The sequence below is a fragment of the Nansenia antarctica genome (assembly GCF_963989245.1).
Source record: "Nansenia antarctica genome assembly, chromosome: 12".
NCBI lineage: Eukaryota > Metazoa > Chordata > Actinopteri > Argentiniformes > Microstomatidae > Nansenia > Nansenia antarctica.
The window spans coordinates 14,893,602-14,917,816 of NC_137682.1; the positions used below are offsets into that span (position 1 = coordinate 14,893,602).

At 41.6% G+C, this 24,215-nt stretch overlaps 1 protein-coding gene across 1 annotated transcript; it reads left to right on the forward strand.

Annotated features, from left to right (window-relative positions):
• Positions 1 to 1,663: 1,663 nt before the first annotated feature.
• On the forward strand, positions 1,664 to 13,046 carry chchd7 (coiled-coil-helix-coiled-coil-helix domain containing 7). The gene is made up of 4 exons (XM_080543338.1): positions 1,664 to 1,920; positions 9,531 to 9,596; positions 9,749 to 9,847; positions 12,142 to 13,046. The coding sequence occupies exons 2-4, from the start codon at positions 9,537 to 9,539 to the stop codon at positions 12,244 to 12,246; spliced, it is 264 nt and encodes an 87-aa protein (XP_080399464.1). The 5' UTR covers positions 1,664 to 1,920; positions 9,531 to 9,536; the 3' UTR covers positions 12,247 to 13,046.
• Positions 13,047 to 24,215: the final 11,169 nt, after the last annotated feature.

Consider the following 24,215-nt stretch of genomic DNA (forward strand, 5'->3'; position numbering starts at 1 on the left):
AGGTAATCACCAAGGTTTTGCTATGTTGCCAAAAATGACTAAAACGTCAAATGTTGCAAAAGGCTTGTCATGCATGCAGGCTTCGATGGGGACACCATGCATGATGAACTACAGCTAACAATACCATGGGAATGACTTCTTACACTCAACAGGTCGCCTACAGTAAGGCATAGTCCAACGCTGCTAACCATTATGTGTCATCTAATTATCATAACAAACATCCACAATATTACCCTTTTAATATTCATATATCGAAGTCAACGTGATGTTGTTAAGATAACACACACACACACACACACACACACACACACACACACACAAGGACAGCACGTACCACCATACATGTTAATTAGCATAATAACCCTGCACTAAACATATTGTGCATCATGTGTTCAGGTCTATCAAATGTTTAGCATCGCCTAATTACTTTGCCCGTAGTTCTCCCTCCATTTTGGTTGTTTATGGTATTGACAAGCAACTTCTTCACTTCGATATAGCCTATAGTTGTCTATCAAAAGTAACTCAAAGTTGCATATCATCTCAGATTTTGTGAGAGAGACATGTTCACTGCCTGTAATCAGTATGAACACATGACATGATATATGGTTAATAAAAATCACAATGAATGCACATATGCAATTTCGTGTTTAATGCACTTTCGGAAATGCAAAACACGGTTCAAACGATAATACGATGTTTACAGTGGTTTCTGGTGTACATGTGAGGAAAATTGTAAACTGAATCACCACAGAATGCATTTTAAACATTTTTTTATTTATTATTTCTAAGTGCGCGTGTGTTCCCGTCGGATGTCCTCGCAGCACTGTTGTTATTATATTCAGGAAAAACTTAAACTAACCAAAATGATAGAAGTTTTCACAACTTTTCTCAACTCTACTGTTTCCCATGCTTGTTGACAATTCGTAACATGCAACATGACATGATAAACACAAATGACACTATTTATTTAAATTTTCTTAATATTTATGTCTTCCTTTGGTTTCCTCTGAGGTCCCAAACTGGGTGCTGATTAACACAAACTTTCCCTAGCTCACCCCTCTCTCATAATTTGAATAACCCCGATATTTTAATTCAACAACTCATTTACAATTTATTACATTTACGCCAAACTCACCCCAGGTGACTTAACATCCTTTCCACGTAGTTTTTCTTGACTTTCAACTATTTTCTGAATTTTTAATAATTTTTTTCTCATATTTTTTGCTAGACGCGGCGGGCCTGAAAATTGTTTGCTTTACCCTCTTTCCAGCAGCCATTGTGTATGCGCTGCGATGCAACCAAACATACCTCTAAGCCACGCCCACTCAGCGTCCCGCCCTCTTCTTGTTTTTGATTTGTGTAATGTCCTGTCACTTTAATTTTTCAATGTCATTGGATAGTCCCTTTTAATAATGCTAAATGTTTGCACTCGCTAGTGATACTGTCAATCGCATTGACTTCGATTTAGTTTTATTTATAACAATAATGTGTGCGAAGGATGTCATTACAGTCCTGTCCGATAGGCTTATAGAAGTGTCAGTTCACTGAACAGGCAGCAGGCGTCGTCTCTCCTCATGTCCCGTTGGTCAGCTTTCCTGTCAATCATCCGTAGACGTGTGGCTGATCTTCGTGTGCGATGTTGTTAAATGACGTTCATCTGACATGAGGGAGTCATAGCCATTTGCAACATTCAAGGTAGCTAGATCTTTTAGTGATTAACTCCAAGGATTCAGAAGTAAGTGTGCCTCCCGATGAACTGCAGTCATGAGAAGGGCGTTTTGACTCTAAGCATGACCTTTTCAAACACTCGGATGCTGTTTTGTGAAGAGTAAAACAGCCTGTGCGCGTTAAAATATAGTTACCAAACGATTCAAAACAAGCAAAGTGTTCAGCGTGTATCAGAGTGGAGAAACTGTCAAGGTAAGCCCCCTGCACTGCACGCTCGCGCCGTTAGCTAATCCATTCAATGAATGAATGAAGGTCATTAACATGTCATTGATTAATTCAACAATTAGCTACTTATACTCAACAACTATAACCAAAGCATTTGTGGGAAATTGTATATGCAAGTTAATTTTACGTTTTTATGTTCGAGCTGTTAAAAGTGTAATGTTGGTCCTAGCTATTTCCTCCTGTATGACCCTTGGCTTTAGGCTACAGCTGTTGAATAACAGCTCAAAAGATCTTTGTTAACATTAGATTAGATTCAACTTGATTGTCATCGCAGAGTACAAGTACAATACAACGAAAATGCAGTTTAGCATCCATCCATGATATGAGGGCATGATAAATAGAACAAGAATAGGTAACTATGTAATATACAGTATGTGCAGAATGATGTACTACTGTAAACATCAGTATAAACGTATATACAGACACTTTAGAGGTATATGAGCTATGTACAGTGAGGTAGTTTATGTACAGTATCTTATGTGCAGACGTATAAAAGAAGCTAGGCTATATCAGGAGAATGTACAATATACAGTAAGTTAGTAGGTAGGTAGTAATGTAAACATCAGTAGTGCAAAGGTTATAGAGTGATCACATTAACCAGGGATGAGCAGGGATGAGCAGCCATTGTCAAAGCCAAAGTATTGTCATTGTCATCATAATATTGGCATTTTCATTGTCATATCCATATTATCCCAAGCTGGGGGGGGGGGGGGGTAGTGAGAGTAGGTCAAGTGTGTGTGTGTGTGTGTGGGGGGGGGGATTGTTCAGCGGGGTGTGGAGGGGGGGATTGTTTCTCAGAGTGATACTTCTGTGGAGCCTGCTGGTATGGGACCGGAGGATCCTGTACTTCCTGAGTCTCTTTTAAGGTAGGGGGTCAAATTGGTGGTCGGGGTGGGAGGTGACCTTGCACATACTCTGCAAGTCGCTTATTTTACACAGGGCCTCAGTATGGATAACAAATGAACAAGTTCTGCTTATTATGGAATGCACAGAGTACTCAGTTCCTTGTAATTTCACTAAAATTGGCAAGGCTGTGTGAGGATGGAACAGTAAGAGACAGTAATGACACCAAAGGTGGTCCATCTTACCAGGAGCCAAATCAATATGCCCAAATACTTCTTCAAAATTCCTGATGGCTAGACAAATTAAAACACTTTTAGAATGTGCAACCCTATTGCCTTAAATGAATGAATGAATGAATGAATGAATGAATGAATGAATGAATGGTCTTTATTGTCATTGCTACAGTACAGGTACCAAACAACGACATTTAGGAGGGGTGGCTCCCCTGGTGTTAGGAAAGAAAAAAAGAAAAAACACTTTAAAAAAAAAACACAAGAAGGGAAGGAGCTGGTTTACATAAATAAAGGCTATGTACACTATACTATACTGTACAGATAGACGACTAGGGTTGTCATCATGCACATAGTGTTATTGCACATTTATTTAAAGTGTCGCAGTTTGCAGGAGAAACAACTTTTGTTTAGGCCTATACTTTTCTATTTACAAGCGTTATTTTTGGGTTCACATTTTTTTTAAACATACCCTTCCCCTATTTTAGGGCTCCAAAAATATTGGGGGAAAATAATATAATCCAGTCCAATAATATAATCCAGTCCCTAACCCTAACCCTAGTCCAAATAAACTACACATGTTTAGTATTTGGTTGACAATCCATTGCATGCACAATGCAACAATCCTTTGCAACTGCCTGAAGTCTGCGACCCATTGACGCCACCAGATGCTTGGTCTGGTGATGCTTTGCCATGCCTGTACTGCAGCCGTCTTCAGTTGTTTGTTTTGAGGTCTTTTTGCCTAAAATGTTAAAATTAGGAAATGAAATGCATGGTCAAATGGATTTAAATCTGAAGATAAAAGATTGACTTTATGCTCTATGGCCCTGAAAAACTCCCTAGTTGCTATGTTAGTGTGTTTGGGGTCATTGTCTTACTATACAATGAAGTGCCATCCAATGAATTTTATTTTGGCATTTCGTGAGTTTAGAATGATAAGGTTCTATCTCCGTTTAGAATGATAAGGTTCTATCTCCGTTTAGAATGATAAGGTTCTATCTCCGTTTAGAATGATAAGGTTCTATCTCCGTTTATGATAGTTCAGAGATATCGAGCGTCAAAGTTTTTATATTCCATTAAGTTTTGTGAGATGGAACCTTTGTATTTTATGAATTACTAACTAAAAAATGTCAACATTTTAAAGATAACACCACACAGGCATTAATAAACACCTAATGGATCAGATTATGTAAAAAACTCAATTTTGACAAAAATGGAGATAGAACCTTATAATTCTAACGTCACGATTTGCTTGTACTCAAACAGACAAGATATTCCTGTACACATTATGTTGCTGCTACAATTAAGACAAGTTAGCTAGTTCTTGTGGCAGCTATACATGCCCAAACCACAACACCCCCTTCTACCATGTTTCACTGATGAGGTGGTATGCTGTACATGAATGAATGAATGAATGGTCTTTATTGTCATTGCTATAGTACAGGTACCAAACAACGAAATTTGGGAGGGGGGGCTCCCCTGGTGCTACATCTTGAGCAGATCCTTCTTTCTACAAAACTTGCAATCACATGATAGCTAATATTTGTCTTATCTGTCCAGACCTCTGCAGGCCTTTTAGGTGCTTTTTTAGCAAACTATAACCTACCTGCCAATCCTTTTGATAACTAGTGATTTGCCTTGTAAAGCCTCTGTATTTCAGCTGGTGACGTATTATGCGGATGGTCATCTGACACATTCATGCTTACCTCCTGGAGTTTTTGATCTGTGGGACAGTTGTTTTGGGTTTTTACTTAATCATGGTGAGGATTTTTCAATCATCCATCAATCATCTTTTTTGGCCTACCAGCCTGTTTGCGATTGTTGAGCTCACCAGCACGTTCTTTCTTTTGTAGAAAACTGTTGATTTTGGTCTACAGTTTTGGCTATGTTACAGATTTTCTTTCATATTTCAGCCTCATAATGGGTTCCTTGACTTTGATTGACATCTCTTTGGTTATGTTGACAGACACCAACAGAAAACTTCAAAGACAAATGCAAAGCCTAGAATCTATACTAGACATTGACAGCTCAGTGCACAGATTACATGACAGAACACACCAGACTAATCAAAAATTACCTGTCACAATGACAATGATTCTACCCAAAATTGGCCTTTTTCATTTTTGTGGGATTCATATAATATTCAATAGAATTAAAACCCCAAATCTGATTTGGGCCAAAGTCCTACCCTGAGATTGATCAAGACATAAGGAATCCAAAACAATCCTCAGTCACCCATGAACTCTCCAATCCCCTCCTTTAGAAGATTGTATCAGTCAGTATGGAATATCACTTCTCTTGGTCTGACAAGTAGTATGAAGCTGCTGCTTGTAGTTTTTTCTCTTCATACTGTGACCAGAAATACACACAATCTGGTACTCTGGAGGTTGCGCTGTCCAAAGGGTTTGAAGTTGTGTGTCTAATGTCCCATTATACAGTGTAATTGTACCAGATTATGTCCACTAGGTGGTGCTGTCCTATTAGATGAATAACGTTTTAAAATGTTTTCATGTTCTCAGTGTTAATTCACAACTTGAGATGATTATGATTTATACATACACACATACATACAGTGAAAAGTTAGGACATTTTATTTATGTCACTCTTCAAAACACCATCTGAAAAAAAGAATAAGAAAGCAAACAATGTAGGTAGGGATAGGAATTGATACCGATTCGATTCTTTATCGATTCATCTGTGGGGAAAAAAGGAGGCCTACACAGATTTCACTCTGACTTCAATTTGGCTATGTGACATAACATTCTAGTAGTTGGTTGGATTATTCAGCCCATCTACATTCCATCCTGTGACTGATATTATTTAGCGATGTTGTGTGTATTGTTTGTGACATTGTTTGTTGTGTAATCAGATACAAACACAACAGGTTCGGAACATAAAAAATAAACCAGTGTGGGCCCGTAGATGCCACCGACTAGTCAAGGTGAACTGAACTTGTCTCTGTTTAAATGGAGCAGAGATATTAAACCCCTTTAGTATTCGTTTGAACAAGAAAAGAAAAGGAAACTATCCTGCCTGATTTTATTTTTTTACATATTGTTCTGCATGGATATGTGTATTAAGAGACAGAGAAGAAGATGGACATTTTTACTGCTATTTTTTATGATATCAAAAAAATCCCTCCACGCCTGCGCCCCCCAGTACCTCACTGACCTTCCCTGTCAACACACCCCTTCCCGGAACCTGCGGTCCCTAGGCATGGGCCTACTCTCCACCCCTCGCACCAACCTATGGACCTTCGGGGGCAGAGCTTTCAGTGTGGCACCTCCCACCCTCTGTAACTCTCTCCCCACAGTGATCCGCAATGCCCCTACCCAGGACACTTTCAAATCAGGACTCAAAATCCACCTGTTCTTCAAGGCCTTTGGCCCCTAGTCTAGTTGTCACTCTCGTTGTCTTTGTTTCTTTGCTTTGTTTTTCCGTTCTGTCTGTCTGACTGTCTGTCTATGAATTCTGTTAAGCTTCCTTGGGTTTGAGAAAGGCGCTATATAAATCTAAGCTATTATTATTATTATTATTATGACACTATTGCAGGCCTTGAACTTTATCTGGATGGGTTTGATGCTTCATACCGACTAGATAGAGACTGTGCAACTAGTGGGAAAAAAATACATGGAGGCGGAGTTGGTGCATATATCAACAAAGCTTGAGTTGGACAGCTGTCAGAGAGACTCATTGCTCTGCAGATGTGGAGTTACTGTCATTCAGACCTAAATATCTACCGTGTAAGTTTGGACAGCTCATTTTGACAGCTCATTTTGCCCCGTGTCTATGTTCTAAAACTGTTGTATCTAAAACTGTCAAGCAAACGGATGATGCTGTTGCCACACTGGATGACACTGTAGAGGCAGTAACTGACTATATATTTAGGTGAGGAAGACAGTGTTCCACCAAAGAAGGTGAAGGTGTTCTCAAATAACAAGCCCTGGATAGCAAAGGAGCTCAAAACAACACTAAATAGGAAGAGAGACCCTTCCAATATGGAGAGAGCAGTCATAACAAATCCAGGTCAAGCTGAATAGACAAATGAAGGATGTAAAAACAGCATACAAAGAGAAAGTTGAAAACCTGTTTCAAGGGATGTCAGATGAAAGATACTTAGAAGGAATAAAGACCCTCTCAGCTATAGCAACCACGCAGAATGACTCTGGAGTCTAAGGAACATTGTAGTCTGTTTGTTGATACTTTTAACATCTTTTAAAACAGATTTGATCAACATGATTTTAAAGCAGAAAAGAATTAAATAACATAAGAAGTGTAGGCATTAACTGTGGAGAGCAGTAGTATTGTGCTACAGGTGGAGGATGTTGATGGCTTGCTAAAAGTGGTGAAACTGAATAAAGGCGAAGGCGTTGGTCCAGACAACAAGAGCAATCATGAACTGCAATCCTGTCACAATCAACTGTCTCAAGTCTTCTGTGATTTTATTATCACTCACTCAAGGAGCACACAGTTCCAGCTCTATGGAAGTCATCTATCATCTCCTCTGTGCCAAAGAAGACCAACTCAGCAGGTGTCAATGACGTGTTTTGAGCACCTGGTGCTTCCCCAGATCCAGCAGAGTGTGCAGAGCATAGCTGACCCACTACAGTTCGCCTACCAACAGAACAGAGGAGTCGATGATGCTCTACTGTCGATGCTTCACCTTGCCCAGTCACATCGAGAAACACCAAAATCATACACCAGACTGGTGTTTGTAGATTTATCGCAGTGTGTTCAACACACATCCAACTGCATGTGATGGCCCGGAAACTGCTGATCATGGACCTCAACCCTCAAATCATCCATTATGGGCCCTTCCTGACAGACAGGCCTCAGTAGGTTCGATACAAAGGCAATGTAGTACCACCAAGACCATCTCTCCACTGGCGCACTACAAGGCTTGGTGGTCTCGGCTTTGTTGTTCACACCACAGATGACTGTCGGGGAGCAACTGTCCCCCGTTACAGTCATCAAGTAATGTGTTTGTGGACACCTCCAATGCTGAGGACAAGCTCCAGTTTGTTAAGCATTTCCAACAATGGTGTAATGCACATTTCCTGGACCTGAATGTGGAGAAGGCGAAGGAAGTGGCGCCAAGAAAGATTCGAGAAGTATAAATATCTGGGTACCATCATAGACAATAAACTGGCCTTTGGAGCCAATTGTCAACGTGTGTGTGCAAGTGTCAGTCAAGGTTGTTCCTCCACAAGGGAGGAACGAAGGAAATTGGATGTTAACCAGTAGGTACTGCAAGCGTTTTACACCTGCTTCGTCGCATACATACTGACCTTCTGTCTAACAGCTTGGTTTGGCTGTCTAACAACATCAATAAAGTTGGAGAGGGTGACACTACAGGGGATCAGGATCATTGGAAAACCACGAAGGACCCGAAACATCAGTATGAGTAGTGGACAATGGCTCTTCTCTCAACTCCTTTGACCCACCTGTTTGAAGCCTTGCCATCAGGACGTGGACTGAGGTCCCTTCCTTTTAAAATTATTTTTAAAATGTAAACGATACCACGGCAACCAAAAAAACAAGCAAAGAAAAATAATTTCCTATTAAATAGGAATAAATTCTTATTTTCATCCTTAGCTATCAGACCTATTCGTTGACCTGTCGTGACTTGAACTCCTTTGAGGTTGGGATGCTTATCGGATAGATGCTTGGCTAAATGTAACGTCTTTCCTTCCTTTGACTGCATGGCCTTCTAACATATTTTACAAATATGCTTTGTGATTTCGTCCGACTCACCGTCAACATTCGCTCTAAAAGCAAAGCAATGACAGATCTCACTTCTGGCATCCTTTTTATCAACAAGCTGGGGACGGCCAGCATCAACATTTGCGGCTTCCATCCTTCTCTTTCCTCCTTTTCAATGCTGCATGTGCAATTGTTTAGCGTTGTCTTTCCACACACGCCCACTATGCATGCAGAGCGCACTGCCCCCCACCCCTGTGAGCATATAGACAAATTACTCTTATAAGACAATATTACACACAACTGAAAGTAAATACTGGGTCAGGCATTTATGATCAAAACAAAATTGTCTTAGAAAAGAACCTTTTTAAAAGCAAGGTATCATGATACTTTTTGACTTGAAACATGTCTGTCATTTCATTGCTGGCAACTACTAAAACCGATGATCCCTTCCTGGAAAAAGAAAGTATTTCTATTTCTTATTGGGTGCGCAGTGATGATTTAAAAAAAAATGCACAGAGTAGATTGTATTGGCAGCAAAGTTGTCGCTTCTAGGTTGTAACAGATCATCTAATGTAGCTACCAAGCTAGGCAGTGGAGTAATTTCAGCTAAACATTTTGAATCTAAGTTTCCCTGTAACCCCGCCCCTGCATGACTCATTGAGTAGTCCTTAATGTTTTTCCCTTTACATTTTTTGTTTCCTATTAATTTTCTTTTGGGAGAGACTAAGAACTGTAGTTCAAGAAATGTACTGTATATTTTGTATCAACTTAACTCAAAGGTATGTTATGGATTCTTTTCAGAAACAGATGCAAATGGATAAAACAAAACTCAAACTCCGGAATCAAGATATTAATCCATGCATTGAAGTAAGCTTTTTATTTATTTATTTTATTTATTATTATAGGCCAAATTATGAGATGTGATAAGATACTGTCTTTACTCGCTTTATTTAATGTCTACGATTTTTCCAAATTAATTGTCATTGATATAATACTGATTTGTCATTGCTCTTTTCCAGGAAAGTGATGGCTCTCAGAAATGTTTGGATGCCAATAACTATAACAAGAACATGTGTTCTGCATATTTTCTGAGATACAAAAACTGCAGAAAGTACTGGGTGAGTATTTGTGTAACTGAGTTGTCTGCCTAAGGTGGGATTAAAATAAAACGACATAAGCCGTGTCCGAAAGAGCATGCTGCTATTATTTAGTAGTATTTAGAGCCTATGCTCAGTAAAATGTATGCAGTGCAGTTAAGTGGGGGAAATAAGTATTCAACCCATCAACAGTTTTTTAATTCAATATATTTCCGTTGCAGGTATTCACATGAAATTTAGACCAGACATCGGTATTAACTCAATAAAAGTACTCAGATTAAAACTGTAACATTCCAATCCATAAAAAAGCTATGTGCAATAAAGTGGAATGACACAGGAAAAAAGTATTGAAAAAGAAAACACACAAAACCAGCTTATGCCACTAATGAGTTCTCCTACATGTGTTAATTAGAATCAGCTGGGTTAATGCATGTTGGTGGGTAAGTACTTCCGCTCTTTGAAAAAGGGTTTTCCACCTCTGAATGCAAGTAAACAAAGCATTTGTCACAATGTTTTCCTGAAAGAAACATCTAATGATGGGTAGAGGCAAAGAGTTCTCCTAAGACCTTCGCAACAAGATTGTTGAGCAGCACAGTAATCCACTGGTTACCGATGGGTTTCTCAACTCCTAAATGTTCCTATAAGCACCATTGGGGGCATTATCCCAAAGTGGAAGGAACATCACTCGACCATCGACTGGCCACTCACCGGAGCTCCTCGCAAGATTTCTGATCGGTTAGTCAGAAGAGTAGCCCAAGAGCCAAGGTCCACTCGAGCAGAGCTCCTTTGGAGAAGCCCCCCCCCCCAAAAAAATCTAAACTCCGTCAGGTGTGCTGGTATGTCGTCTGCTAGTCCACCTCCATCAGGTGTGCACATGTCCTCTGTTGGTCCAACCCTTTCGGTTTTCACAGACTCTCCACACCACCTCCACTCTCTCCCAGCTCTCTTACTAAGGATTGAAGCAAACACACAACGTAAATGCCTTCAGTAATTGAATAATTAGCGTCAGCCGACACCCAATTATCTCACCACTCACACTCCACCACAGTCCTGTAGCTCTCTCTACAGGCCAAACATGGCATACTCCCCACACAACTCTTCAGGGATATCACAACTTCTGTGATGCTTCTGTGAACATTCTGTACATTTCAACTTCAATTAAATCTGCTTAACAGAACTGCTGTTATCTGGAGCGGGAAGGATGGTAAGCAGGTAAACTTAATTGGAAAAGAAGAGAACGCACACCGCAGAAAACTTGGGCGAGGTGCTGGCAACGGAACAAAATACTATTAAAAGGAGTAGAAGCACACTCTAGTTCCAGATGCAAAAAAGTGTAGATTTAATATGACAACGGTTTCGGCCTTTGTCAAGTCTTAGGCCTTGTCCACACCAATACGTTTTTTTGATAAACGTGGATTTTTATATTCGTTTTGGGGGGTTCGTCCACACGCAAACAAGTTTTTGCCCCCTGAAAACGAACATTTTTAAAAACTCCGGCCAGCGTGAAGATTTTTAAAAACGCCGTATATTCGCAGTATATTTTTGACGTGTGGACGAGTTTTTTTGTATTCGTCACGTCATCATGCTCGTAGATTTCTATGATCATGCGCACTGCAGCTGTTTGCTGTTCCCTCCAACGTCATATTCTGGCACCAGTAACTACTTTGTTTACAACAGGCAACGGTGGTCGAGGCTACACAAGCGAGGAAAATGGATGTGTACAAAGTGCTTCTAGTTCTTTCACTGTTAACTGGACTTTTAACCTGTTTACAGATAAATGCACAGTTAATGATCGAGAACATTGAGAGACAGAGGCGTCTGATTGGCCAGCGGGGCTATGGGGTTAAAATGATATCGCCGACTACTGGTGTGGAATGCTCAATGACAGCGTTTACATTGCGTTCATGTGTATGCATTGGGTCAGTGTTTAGAATGATTAGGCAAAAATTGTGAAAAGATATCCGCACGGTTTAATAAAAACAAAAAAAACAACAGCTCCATTACTTTGATGCTGTATCAGTGATCCTCCCTTGTGCTTATCAGTGTTTATCGTGTTATAAACAAGCAGTATTTACTCAATTCAGCTGTGATTAAGCGGCATGAGTTGACATCAGATCAGCTACAGTATGGAACAGATGCATCTTGCTGTTGAACTTTAGGTTAACTTAGTTAGTGTTGGAAGTTTTTTCTGAAACACGTCTCCTCTACCTCAAGATATTGTCACCTTTTCTCCCACCACTCATCACATCACTGCTAGGTAGTGGACCTGTTGAGTTAACACTGGTGACGGTTCTTCTTCTTTGTTCTTCTTTCAGCATAACGTCATGGTGCAGAGGAGACAGGACGGCCTGAAGCCTGACATGCCCACCGCTGAGGAGCGTCGGGAGATCCTCGCTGCCATTGGGGGCAAGCCGTACTGAGGCATTAGCAGCACCATACAGAAATGTAATAGGGAGCGGTCATGCATGGACAATGTTCTTGGGCAGACTCTTATTTACAATGATTTTGAGAGACATGTTCCTTATTACTATTCAACTGACCGTGCCCCAAAGAGGTGCCTCTGGGCCTGGCCTTGAAGCAGTAAGTGACAAGACACACTATGGCCTGTACTGACAGTGATGTACTGGATGAAAATGTACATTTCCACTGTCTGAGGTGCAAGAACCACAGCAAGATGGCCTTTGGGGAATCAAGTGTGTTCGTACTCAAGTAAAGGAAATTGGTAACACATTTTTTTTTGCATTGTTTATGATTGTACTTACTCAGTATGTACTATCAATGTGTGTAATGTGTGTGGTAACAAGGGATAATGTCTGGTGACTCCCTGGTACTAAATGGTGCATAGTGGGGTATGGCAATACATCTCATTGGGTAATTACAGTTATACAGAGAATATACAGTATGTGACACATTCTAATGCTTTGGTCATCGGCAACCAATCAAAAATGTTCTGACTTTTCTTTTGAAACACAGAACTATGTTTCAACGTTGTTGAGAATCACAACACAAACTTGCTAGTCAAGCCAAAATACTGCAGCACAATGGATTAGGTGAGTAATCCCTACTGGTACCTAGTTAATTAACTATAACACTACTTTACATTGTTAGCAGGCTCACAAAACAAGCTGTGTTAGTTGACTAGCAATGTGTCATTGTTTTTCAACAACGCAGAAATGTATTCACATAAAAAAAAAAAAATCAGATCATGACATCGGATCCGGATATGAGGACCAAAGCATTAGAACGTGTCACATATGATTGAGTGCTATAGGGAATGCTGAGTATTTCGGCAAACTGTTAAATAATATTTTATTTGAACCCTAATGAATATAAAAACAATTAAATAATGTTAAATTGGAGTAATGTTCTGAGTGTTTCCAGTGAACAGAGTACAGTCTATAAGGTAGTAACTATACAATAAAACACATTTGAAAACATGAAACTATCTGCCTTTTGTGCTCTACTAAACAATCTGGGATTTGAGCTGTAATTAATTTGTGTTTTCCATAAAGTCTAATGCAAAAAACACCGTAATGCACCGTGTTTTGTTTACAGTGCACACATATGTCCATGTCGGCATGGGTTCGAATCCTGGCATGGGTTTCCTGTCTGTCTTCACTATATCTGCCCAACAAAATTAAAAATATGAGTGAGACTGCCCCACTCAGAAAACCAGAAAGAGGTACATTGGACATAATCAGAGTACAGTATTTACATGACTCATAGTTTAATATTGCCTTATTGGGAGTAAGGTATGTATGCATGTAAACATAGACACTGAGGCCAATGGATGTCACAGTAATTTCAAACAACAGGGACAAGAAAAACAGCCACTTGAGAGAAACTCATTGCATTGTTTTGATTTTGAACAGTGGCACCTGGAGGAAAAAGAGATTTGTGGTTCTGAGTGGTACCATCACGTTTGGTCAGAACGTTTAACCCTGATATGACAGTATAAGTAGCTATGTGGGCCACTTGAAAGCAATACTGAATTGGAACAGATGGCATGCTTTTTCATCCTTGTCGGTCAATAGGTTAAATTCTAGTATAACTAGAAAAAGTTCCAGAAGAAACTATGTGGGCTTGCAAAGTTTTATTTTGTAGTGGAAAAGGTTTAAAGATGTGTGATAGCTAGATTTGCTGGGTAGTTGAAAGTGAGATCTTATTATGGTAGCGATTAAGTTGTAGATGGTTTGGTTAGTTGGATGGATAGAATGTTAGATAGATAGATGACTGGATGGATGAATGGATAGATGAGAGGGGAGGTAATGTGGCTTGTAGTGTGTTAGTAGACACACACACACACATCGTCATATTTGGACAAGTAACTTGAGCTCTCGGACAAGTAAAAGAGGTTCACTTGTCTGAAGGAGCTTAATGTCAAGCCCTGCACTGGTTACTAGAAATAGAACAGGAATTTGACTTTGAAAGACTTAAATGTTTTCTCTCTTTTTTTAAATCCCCCCAAAGGAGCAAGCCTGTGGCTGCCACGGCAACAACAAACTCATTTGAGGAAGTGATCTTCTTCGCCATTTCCAGTGTTGCCAATCTTTACCTTCTACTAGAAGAATGTCCACAATGCGTTAGAATGATAAGGTTCTGTCTCCATTTTTGTCAAAATTGAGTTTTCTACATAATCTGACCCATTAGGTGTTTATTAATGCCTGTGTGGTGTTATTTTTAAAATGTTGACATTTGTCAGCTAGTAATTCATAAAATACAAAGGTTCCATCTCACAAAACATAATGGAATGTAAAAACTTTGATGCTCAATATCTCTGAACTGCCCTAAACGGAGATAGAACCTAATAATTCTAAGCTCACGAATGGTCAGGAATAACTCCTAAAAGAATCCCTCATCAGTGTGTGTGTGTCAGCTTCCTGTGGTTGGTGGCAGCATCGGTGCCAGTGAGACATACTAACTTAATCATTTCATAGCCAGACTGGTGACACGGTCAAGTAACAACTGCTGTAGAGAGGTAAACAATGTAAACAAGTTTATTGGCCTGACCGTAGACCCCCCTAAAAAAGCAAGCCAGGAAAAAAAACTTCCCTGAGCACAGCGGCAAGAGAAAAACTCCCTGGTAGGAAGAAACCTTGAGAGGAACCAGGCTTAGTGGGGGGCGTGCCCATCCTCCTCGGACTGGTCGAGTGAAACTGTACTTTTAGTCCGGGAGCCATGGGGATGAACCTTGTTTTTGTCGGGTAAAGTTTTTCTCTCTGCTGTTTCTTGTTGCTTGGGGGTTCCTCTTCAAAACACAGGAGGGTGCCCTGTGATATCCCTTGAGCACTGTCAGCCATTAACCCCTTCATGCCCGACATGCCAAAATCCCTGATCAAGGTTCATCAAAAAAGCAGGCTTTGGCTCCCAGACTATTTTCCAGTTGGCCAAATGTCTTTTTGACTCCTCTGGAGGTAGACTGGAGGTCTTCATTAAGGCCTCTGGATTGGTTGGGTTGGTTGGTTGGGGGGGGCGGGGTTCTTTGATGAGGGGCGGGGTTACTGTGATGGCAGAGAACACTTATATTAGTGTGTACAGCAATTTGGAATAGCTAGTATCCAACACTTTAGGGATAGAGATCACTTTGGATCCCCGACATCTATAAGCTATTTGCACGACTATGTGAGTATGTATGCTATCGTCTCTGTACCTCTCTTTCATAGAAGAGACTATGTGAGTATGTATGCTATCGTCTCTGTACCTCTCTTTCATAGAAGAGTACATAGCCAGTCTGCTCTCTCTTCTGACAGACAGACGCGCCGGTTGTCTCCACGACCTTCATGTCGCTATAGGAGAGCCAGCGGTCCGTCAGGTCCCCAGGGTCACCGTCAGTGTAGACCCCATCACTGACGTAGTGTCCTATAGAATCCCCAGAACACACAGTCAGGATGAGACACACACACATTCATGTACTCAGAGCTCACACAGAGGTGGTCATGACAACAATACGCTCCACATGTCCACACACACGTCACAAACTGCAGAATGGAAACACACCAGAGACACTCGTCATGTTGGGAGGCAGACGTCAGTGTTGTGACTGCTAGCAGAAGGGAGTCAGCGTGGTCGCTAATTAAAGGTAAATACTAATAAATGACTAAAGACAGCTTACCTGCAAGCTTTCAAAAACCTAGAGCCAAATGGGTTTGCTAGCAATCGTAACTGTGAAGTCTGTCTCCAAAAATGAGGAGAATCTCCAGTTATGTTTAGACTTTGTGTGTGTGTTCATCTCACCTGAGGTCGCAGAAGTGCCTAAGTGGCTCAACATTGAGACCATTGAGTACCTAGACTCAGGCTGGGGACAAGATCAATCCAAGCAGTTACACACACACAAACACAGAAACGCAAACACAATTCACAAAAAAAAGTTGACAACTATAGCTTGCTGACTGTCTCTCATCCATCCATCCATTTTTAAATAAAACAACATTTGCTTTCTCTCTCTTTTGCACTCCTTCTCACCATCTGGCTGCTGCCCTCTCTCCCTGCCTCTTTCTCCACTGTGCTCAGAGTGACTGAAGCAAGAAAGGACAGGACACACACACATATATGGACCCTGTTCTATATCAAGTCTCCAGCTCCGACTGTATACTCTATAACCTGGTTTCACAGTTCTGTCCATATCTATTGTCTCTTGGTTCATTCTATCCTAAACTATAATAATAATAATAATAATAACTTTATTTGTATAGCACTTTACATCAAAGTGCTTTACAATAGGTAAGCAGCAATTTAAAACAATTTAAAACAACTATTTCAATTTAAAACACACAATTTCGAAGCACAAATACAATAGGTAAAAACAACAATTTTAAACAATTTAAAAACAACTATTAAAAAAAAAAAAAAAAAAAACGCAGCACAAATATAATAGGTAAAAACAACCAATCTTTAACAATTTAAAAACAACTATTTCAATTTAAAAACACACATAATTACAACAGCACAAATACACAGCCTATGACATGTAGACAACAGAAAACAGGTGGGTCTTTAACTTATTTTTGAACACTTTCACTGATTCTGCCTGTCTGATATCCAGTGGAAGACGGTTCCAGAGAGTTGGTGCACGGAAGGAGAACGCACGCTCACCGATTGTCTAATGGTGTATAGGAGGTGGTGAGAGGAAGACAATGTACCTTTGGCAAGTGGGGGTGTCTGTGGCCCCCGGGCCTGGGTGGCAGGAGGGAGGGCCTGTGGTCCCTGGGTGGGGGGGAGGCCTGCAGTGTCTCCATGGGGGCCGGAGGTCACTATCAGCTCCCTGGAGAGACAGACACGGTCCTCCACCTTGGCCATGGTGAACTGTGGAGTCAGCCTGAACCTTTTCAGGTGGAGGACAAGCGTCCTGCAAACAGCATCAGGGATTATTAACCACTCTATAGTTAGAGCATTTGTTTGGAAAAAAATGGTATCTTAATACATTTGGCAATTTGGCTGCCACTTTTATCCAAAGCGACTGACAGTACAGTGAGTGAATACGATTGTAGTACACATGATGTGTTCCCTGTGGGAAGCACCAGGCTCCACCAGAGCCACACAGGAGGTGAGTCTCATGTAACTGTAAGTGCAGTGCAGACTTATCCAAAGGCCCACAGGCAGCATAGGGGTCACTCACCGAGGCGAGGTCAAGAATGACCACTTCAGGCCAGCCTCGTTACCCCCGCAGTCCTCACACCTGCACTCCAAGTCTGTCTCCTACAGGAGAAGGGAAGTGGAGAATAACACACTTGCCACATCTCATATGTATGACGTTAGAAAATATGAAGACTTGATTATTCAGCTATGGCACTGACCATCTGGTAGAGCTTCAAGCTGTCCTGCACTGAGCCTCCAGGTACCAGATCCAAGGAGAGCTGGGAGAAGTATTCCTGTTTAGAGGACTTCTTACCACAGCTGTGAAAAATAGGAGAAACACACACACACACACACACGCATGCATCATAAAGTCACAAATATACGATTTAGACAGTGTACAGCTGGAAATGCAGTTCTGTGTTTGTTGTGTATGAATATTGCTATTCCTGTGTGTGTGTGTGTGTGTGTGTGTGTGTGTGTGTGTGTGTGTGTGTGTGTGTGTGTGCTTGTGCGTATGTGTGTCACCTGCGGCAGGTTCTGGTGCTTTCCATCTGGAATCTCAGGTGAGTTTCCACGGGGCAGGAATAGGTCTCGCCCCCAGCCAATGCCAGTGCCTGCAGTCCTGGGGCCAGAGCTGAGACCTGCGACACACACGAGCTGACGAACTCGTGGGCGTCCTAGAAACACAGAGAAACACAAACACATACTGTAGCATTAGCAAACAAGACAGAAAGTTCACCAACAATTGGACAACTGTAGAGGATAGGTATATGGTAGCCCTCTGTAGAGGATAGGTATATGGTGCTCTCTCACCTGCTGACCACTCCCCAGGAACTCAGGTGCGTCGTAGGACACTGAACGCTTCAGTGCCTTGAGCAGGGTCATCTTGCGGCTCTTGTTGTTACAATCTCTGGCCACTCGGAGGTCCACTAAGAACCTGCAAAACCAAGTTTTTAGGTAGTAGGAATTATTAATTATTAATTAGCATGTATTGTTTACTGACCAAATTGAGTTACAGCTATTGTTTATGTGGGTGTGGGTGTGTGTGTGTGTGTGTGTGTGTGTGTGTGTGTGTGTGTGTGTGTGTGTACCTGAGGATGTTGGGGGCGGGGTCCAGACGCCACACTCTGTGCTGTCTGCAGATGTCCTGAAAGAAGCTGGTCAGGCTGAACAGACACTGCAGGGTGGCGTTCATGTAGCAAGTCTGCGACAGGTTTGGTAACCTAGGAAACAACGTGTGAGGAGGGAGACAAAGCTCATGAGTTGAGAAAACACATATACTTTGTCTGACCACATACTTTCACTCTGGTGTGTATTATTTAGTTATTATTTTGTATTACATAGTTGATAATAATAATGATAATAATAATACATTAGACTTATATAGCGCTTTTCTAGACACTCAAAGACGCTTTACAAACTGAAAAGATCGAGTAGTAATAATAAAAGAAACCAAAAAGAAATAAAATAAAGTATAGGTGCCTAATTAAGGTAGTGCTGGGGACACATGGGGAGGGGAGGGGAGGGGGAGAGGGTTAACTGGTGATGGCGAGCTTGAATAGGTGGGTTTTGAGGGCCTGTTTAAATGTTGGGAGGGTGTTGGCCTGTCTGATGTGGTTGGGGAGGGCGTTCCAGAGGGACGGGGCTGCGGCTGAAAAGGCCCCATCACCCCAGGTCCAGAGCTTGGTCCTCGTGGTCTTGAGGGTGATTTGGTCGTCAGACCTGAGGCAACAGGAGGGGGTGTGGAGGGGGACGAGGTCGGCAAGGTAAGAGGGGGCCAGATTGTTGATGGCTTTGTAAGGGGTGAGTAGGATTTTGAATTGGATCCTGTATTTGACTGGGAGCCAGTGTAGGTTTTGGAGGACAGGGGTGATGTGGTCATGGCGGCGAGTGGAGGTGAGCAGGCGGGCAGCAGAGTTCTGGACGTATTGGAATTTGTTTAGGATGTTATTAGGCAAACCGTAGAGGATGCTGTGTTCTCCACAGTGTCCGACACACTACTTACCCTAAGCCGACGAGCTGATTGTAGGTGAGACTCCGGGAAGGGGCAAGGGGTCTGTGTCCCTCCTCTGTCTTGCCTCCTGGCACCTTGATGCTGGCCCAGTCCAGCTGAGGCACACTGGTCACCAGCTGGTGCCCAGGGCCCATTGTGGTCCTAAGTTAGGATAGGAGTTTAAAAAAGGATTCACTTAGTGGTGAATTAGGGGAAGAGGAGGACGTGTACTGACAGTTTAAGCATTGTACCTTTTAATCACTCCTGGCACCTTGACGCTGGCCCAGTCCAGCTGAGGCACACTGGTCACCAGCCGGTGCCCAGGGCCCATTGTGGTCCTAAGTTAGGATGGGAGTTTAAAAAAGGATTCACTTAGTGGTGAATTAGGGGAAGAGGAGGACGTGTACTGACAGTTTTAAGCATTGTACCTTTTAATCATCATGGTATGTTATATGTTTAAATAATAGTTCAAGTTAAAAATTAAGTTAAAAGATAACCCTAAGTCCTCAGAAGATGGGGCGTGAAAAAAATCAACAGAAACAAACAACAGTGAAACAAAACAGCTCCACACTCACGTGTCCAGGGAACAGGAGGCCCAGACGTCCCTGGAGAGAGAAGAACCTGGAGGGGAACCAAGAGGAGAGAGACTGGACCACAGATACACCCCATGTATACAACACATGATGACATTGCCTTGTTGTATAGAGAATACTACTACACAGCCTGGCTGGCATTTAAGCAATATGCAACAACACTAATAGTCTATATATACAAGGAGTGTGAGAGAATGCCAAAACAAAAGACAGGAAGAGAGAAAAGGAAGGGAGATGTGCATACCTCTCATGTGGTGGACCTTGGTGAGGGCCACAGCCTCAACCATCGGGGCAGGGGTGGCCTCTCCTACCAGAGCAACGGTAAGCACTTCCTGCTGCTCAGGGGTCCCCTCTTCCACCACAGCAGTGGTGAGCTTCTCAGGGGTGACCTCTTCCACCACAGCAGTGGTGAGCTTCTCAGGGGTGACCTCTTCCACCACAGCAGTGGTGAGCTTCTCAGGGGTGACCTCTTCCACCAGAGCTGTGGTGAGCTTCTCAGGGGTGACCTCTTCCACCAGAGCTGTGGTGAGCTTCTCAGGGGTGACCTCTTCCACCACAGCAGTGGTGAGCTTCTCAGGGGTGACCTCTTCCACCACAGCAGTGGTGAGCTCCTCAGGGGTGACCTCTTCCACCACAGCAGTGGTGAGCTTCTCAGGGGTGACCTCTTCCACCACAGCAGTGGTGAGCTTCTCAGGGGTGACCTCTTCCACCACAGCAGTGGTGAGCTTCTCAGGGGTGACCTCTTCCACCACAGCAGTGGTGAGCTTCTCAGGGGTGACCTCTTCCACCACAGCAGTGGTGAGCTTCTCAGGGGTGACCTCTTCCACCACAGCAGTGGTGAGCTTCTCAGGGGTGACCTCTTCCACCACAGCAGTGGTGAGCTTCTCAGGGGTGACCTCTTCCACCACAGCAGTGGTGAGCTTCTCAGGGGTGACCTCTTCCACCACAGCAGTGGTGAGCTTCTCAGGGGTGACCTCTTCCACCACAGCAGTGGTGAGCTGCTCAGGGGTCCCCTCTTTCACTGTGGTGAGTGTGCTAGGGGGAAATAGTGAGATCATTTAATTCCAGCAAACAAGTGTGTGACAGTGGAGAGTGTACTGCAGTACTGCAACGTTATACATTATCACACAAGCTTCAAATAGTTCCATATAGCTTCCTGGTTAAACTTCATGATTTACACAATATTGGACTAACAACTGGTTGCTCCATTGTCCTCCTGGAGGGTTGGATAGTGGTAAAAACAGACTACAGAGAAAATGGCCAACCACACTACAGACAAAATGGCCGTCCAGACTACAGACAAAATGGCCGACCAGACTACAGACAAAATGGCCGACCAGACTACTGACAAAATGCCCCCCATCCTTCCAGCATCTCCCCTCCTCAGTCCTCCTGGAGGGTTGGATAGTGGTAAAAACAACCTGCTCCATTGGTAAAATGGAAAAGGAACTATTTGGCATTGGCCAATAGAAAATGGACTCCTTCATTGGCGCCCCTCTTCCTTATAGAACCCCCAATGTACTGTGTTTCCTTACATTTCTTTCCCTCTCTTTATATTGGAGTCTTGAGACCATATACAGTATAGTCATATATTATAGCCAGATATAGCCAGATATAAGCCAATACAACATTACAATCAGCTTGGATAGCATTAGAGTTAGCATGATAACTGGGGCTGTTTTACTGGTCTGAACAATAAACATACTCTACTTGACATGGTACTCCATACTAAATGAAAGGCTGTGTATGTGTGCTCTGTGTGCTCTATGCTCATTGCTGAATCATTGCTGACAAAGTATTTCTTACCTCTTTGGTTCCACAGCTACATCCACAGCGTTTAGTGAGTGAACTCGCCGGCTCTGTTTTTCAGGAACAAATTTAGATGGTTGAACAATGTAAAGTAAGATAATTACAGTGATAATTTAGGACCTCTTGATAGAGGCTGTAGCCTGTTCCCATATTGTACAGATGCTTCACTACTCTTCCTATTTTGGCCCCATGCACAAACAAATGGATCACTTTGACTGGAAAAGGAAAGTTAAAGACTTGCTTTAACAGAATAACTTATTTGGAGGACATTACCTCGCAATAAGACTGAGGCTAGTTGAGTACAATTATATTGTTTACTCCCTTTCAGTGAAACATAACCATACATTTTAGAATAGGTTTATATAATAATAATAATAATAATAATAATAATAATAATAATAATAATAACTTTATTTGTATAGGGTTTTTTCCTGCAAACGTTGCAGCTCAAAGTGCTTTAATCATTAGGCCTATATAATCTTAATTTAATTATTTTGTCATTTAAATGCAATATAAATTAATATCCATACAATATGCTCTATAACATTACCTTCCGGCGGAAACATCTGGGGAAACATCTACTCCAATTACAACAAGGCATCTTTCCTTAGCTAGCTGACAGCATAACCTGACAGCACGACACTTTGTGTAGTTATGAACTAGATACTGAGACATACCGGGACATATTACATAGAATGCCCAATGACATAGAATGCCCCATTATGACAGATATTAAAGGCCTAGTACAGCTGGAACCATGGAAACCTTCAGCTGTATGAAAAGAATGTGCCCCATATGACATCACTGATAGCCTGTCACACATCGGTTTGGGCATTTGGATTGTGTGGTAAAATAAACAAGTATGTTTCAGTCCAGGCAGAGTTAAACCGATGGTTTTCATCGTCAATTGTACGTGTCAGGGTGCAGAAAGTGGAAGACATGTTTGGAGTTGATATCGGACTTCTAGCTAGCCTACCACTAATATAACGTTGCTAGACACACTTTAACAAACAATGCCCTGATTGGGTTGACTGTTGCTAGGGTTAGGGTCGTCCAAATCAGTTAAGAAATAAGGAAGTTATGCCAATATTAGTTCAGTAAAAAGAGCATGGTTTTGTCCCCTGTTTTCAATGTAAATGGCCTAAAAACTGTGATCTTAGGTCAGACACCACCCCAGAATACGATTTTTTTTTCTTTACTCCTATCATAATGAAACTTAACATAGTGAAAGCAAACATTTATAGAACATGTTTTTGTATTACAAGTTTTAATTACCATTAAATATGCAAATGAGGTAAATACTCCTTAAGTATGCGCTAATGTGCCTTGGAGAATGTCGGCGATTGGCAATGGCGACTTCTCTGAATACATCAACAAAACCCTATCACCATTTCGACAAATAAAACTGCATTTTATTAACAATCAATGCCAGAAATATAATCATTGTATTTTAAACTTGCTTAACGTAGTCTTAATTTTAAAGAATAGAGCATTAAAAGATCGCTTATGTGACATGAATGACCGGTGAGAATGACTAAATGAGTTTCCTAGTCAAGACAGTCTGACTTCAGACTACTGTGTTGTTCAACCAACAACCTGAGCAGGACGTCGTACTGCTTTGCCATGTTTAGTGACAGTAGCCTAGGTCCCTCGGGAATCAAAAATACTTTCGCATATCCCTAAAATGCATTTATTAGTATTGTTGATGTTCCTCCGGCGATCTGTTGTGTTCCTCTGACCCCATGATGAAGCGCTGCGTGGGGGCGGCTCCAGTCCAGAGGAGAGGGGAGGATCCACAGGAGAGCGGCTACAATGGAACATTATTTGGCACAAACGATTGGATGGAGAAAGAAAACAAATAAAGAAAGAAAGAAAGAAAGAAAAAAAAATCCGAAAAAAATGAAAAAATAGAAAGAAAAATAGCACTTGCTGGAGAAATTAATAAAGAAAAAATATTTCCCTACATTGCTCAAACGAGATATGATAAGTAATTAGAAAGATCAAAACAATGAAGAGGTTAATCATTATGGGTTATAGTGAGTGGCCGGCCCAAGACATAAATGGACTAAGCGGTCGCTTAGGGCCACAACCACTTGAGGGGGCCACACTTTTTTTTATTTTAATGTTTTTTTGGAGGACTGATGTTGGATGGTGGTGAAAGGATGGACAGCTATAGTTTCTACAGTAGCCTGTTGTTTTGTTGTTAATATAGTTAACCATTTTGTAGTGTTCACTTTATTTATTCTGAATATTTTGCACTCATATTGATTATTCATTGATATTTATTTGACTAAATATTTTAGTTTTTCATTGGTTATTATTCATTTGTCATTGTCTTTAGTTATATACCTTGTTATGTGCAAGTTTGTTACTTTTATAGTTGAGAATGTTGACTTTTATTGTTATTTAACTTCTCTCT

Excerpts from the sequence above, each read along its gene's own strand:
- chchd7 (XM_080543338.1), top strand. The coding sequence starts at position 9,537 with ATGCAAATGGATAAAACAAAACTCAAACTCCGGAATCAAGATATTAAT. Across the intron at positions 9,597-9,748 it reads ATATTAATCCATGCATTGAA|GAAAGTGATGGCTCTCAGAA; the intron begins GTAAGCTTTTTA and ends GCTCTTTTCCAG. Across the intron at positions 9,848-12,141 it reads AAAACTGCAGAAAGTACTGG|CATAACGTCATGGTGCAGAG; the intron begins GTGAGTATTTGT and ends TTCTTCTTTCAG.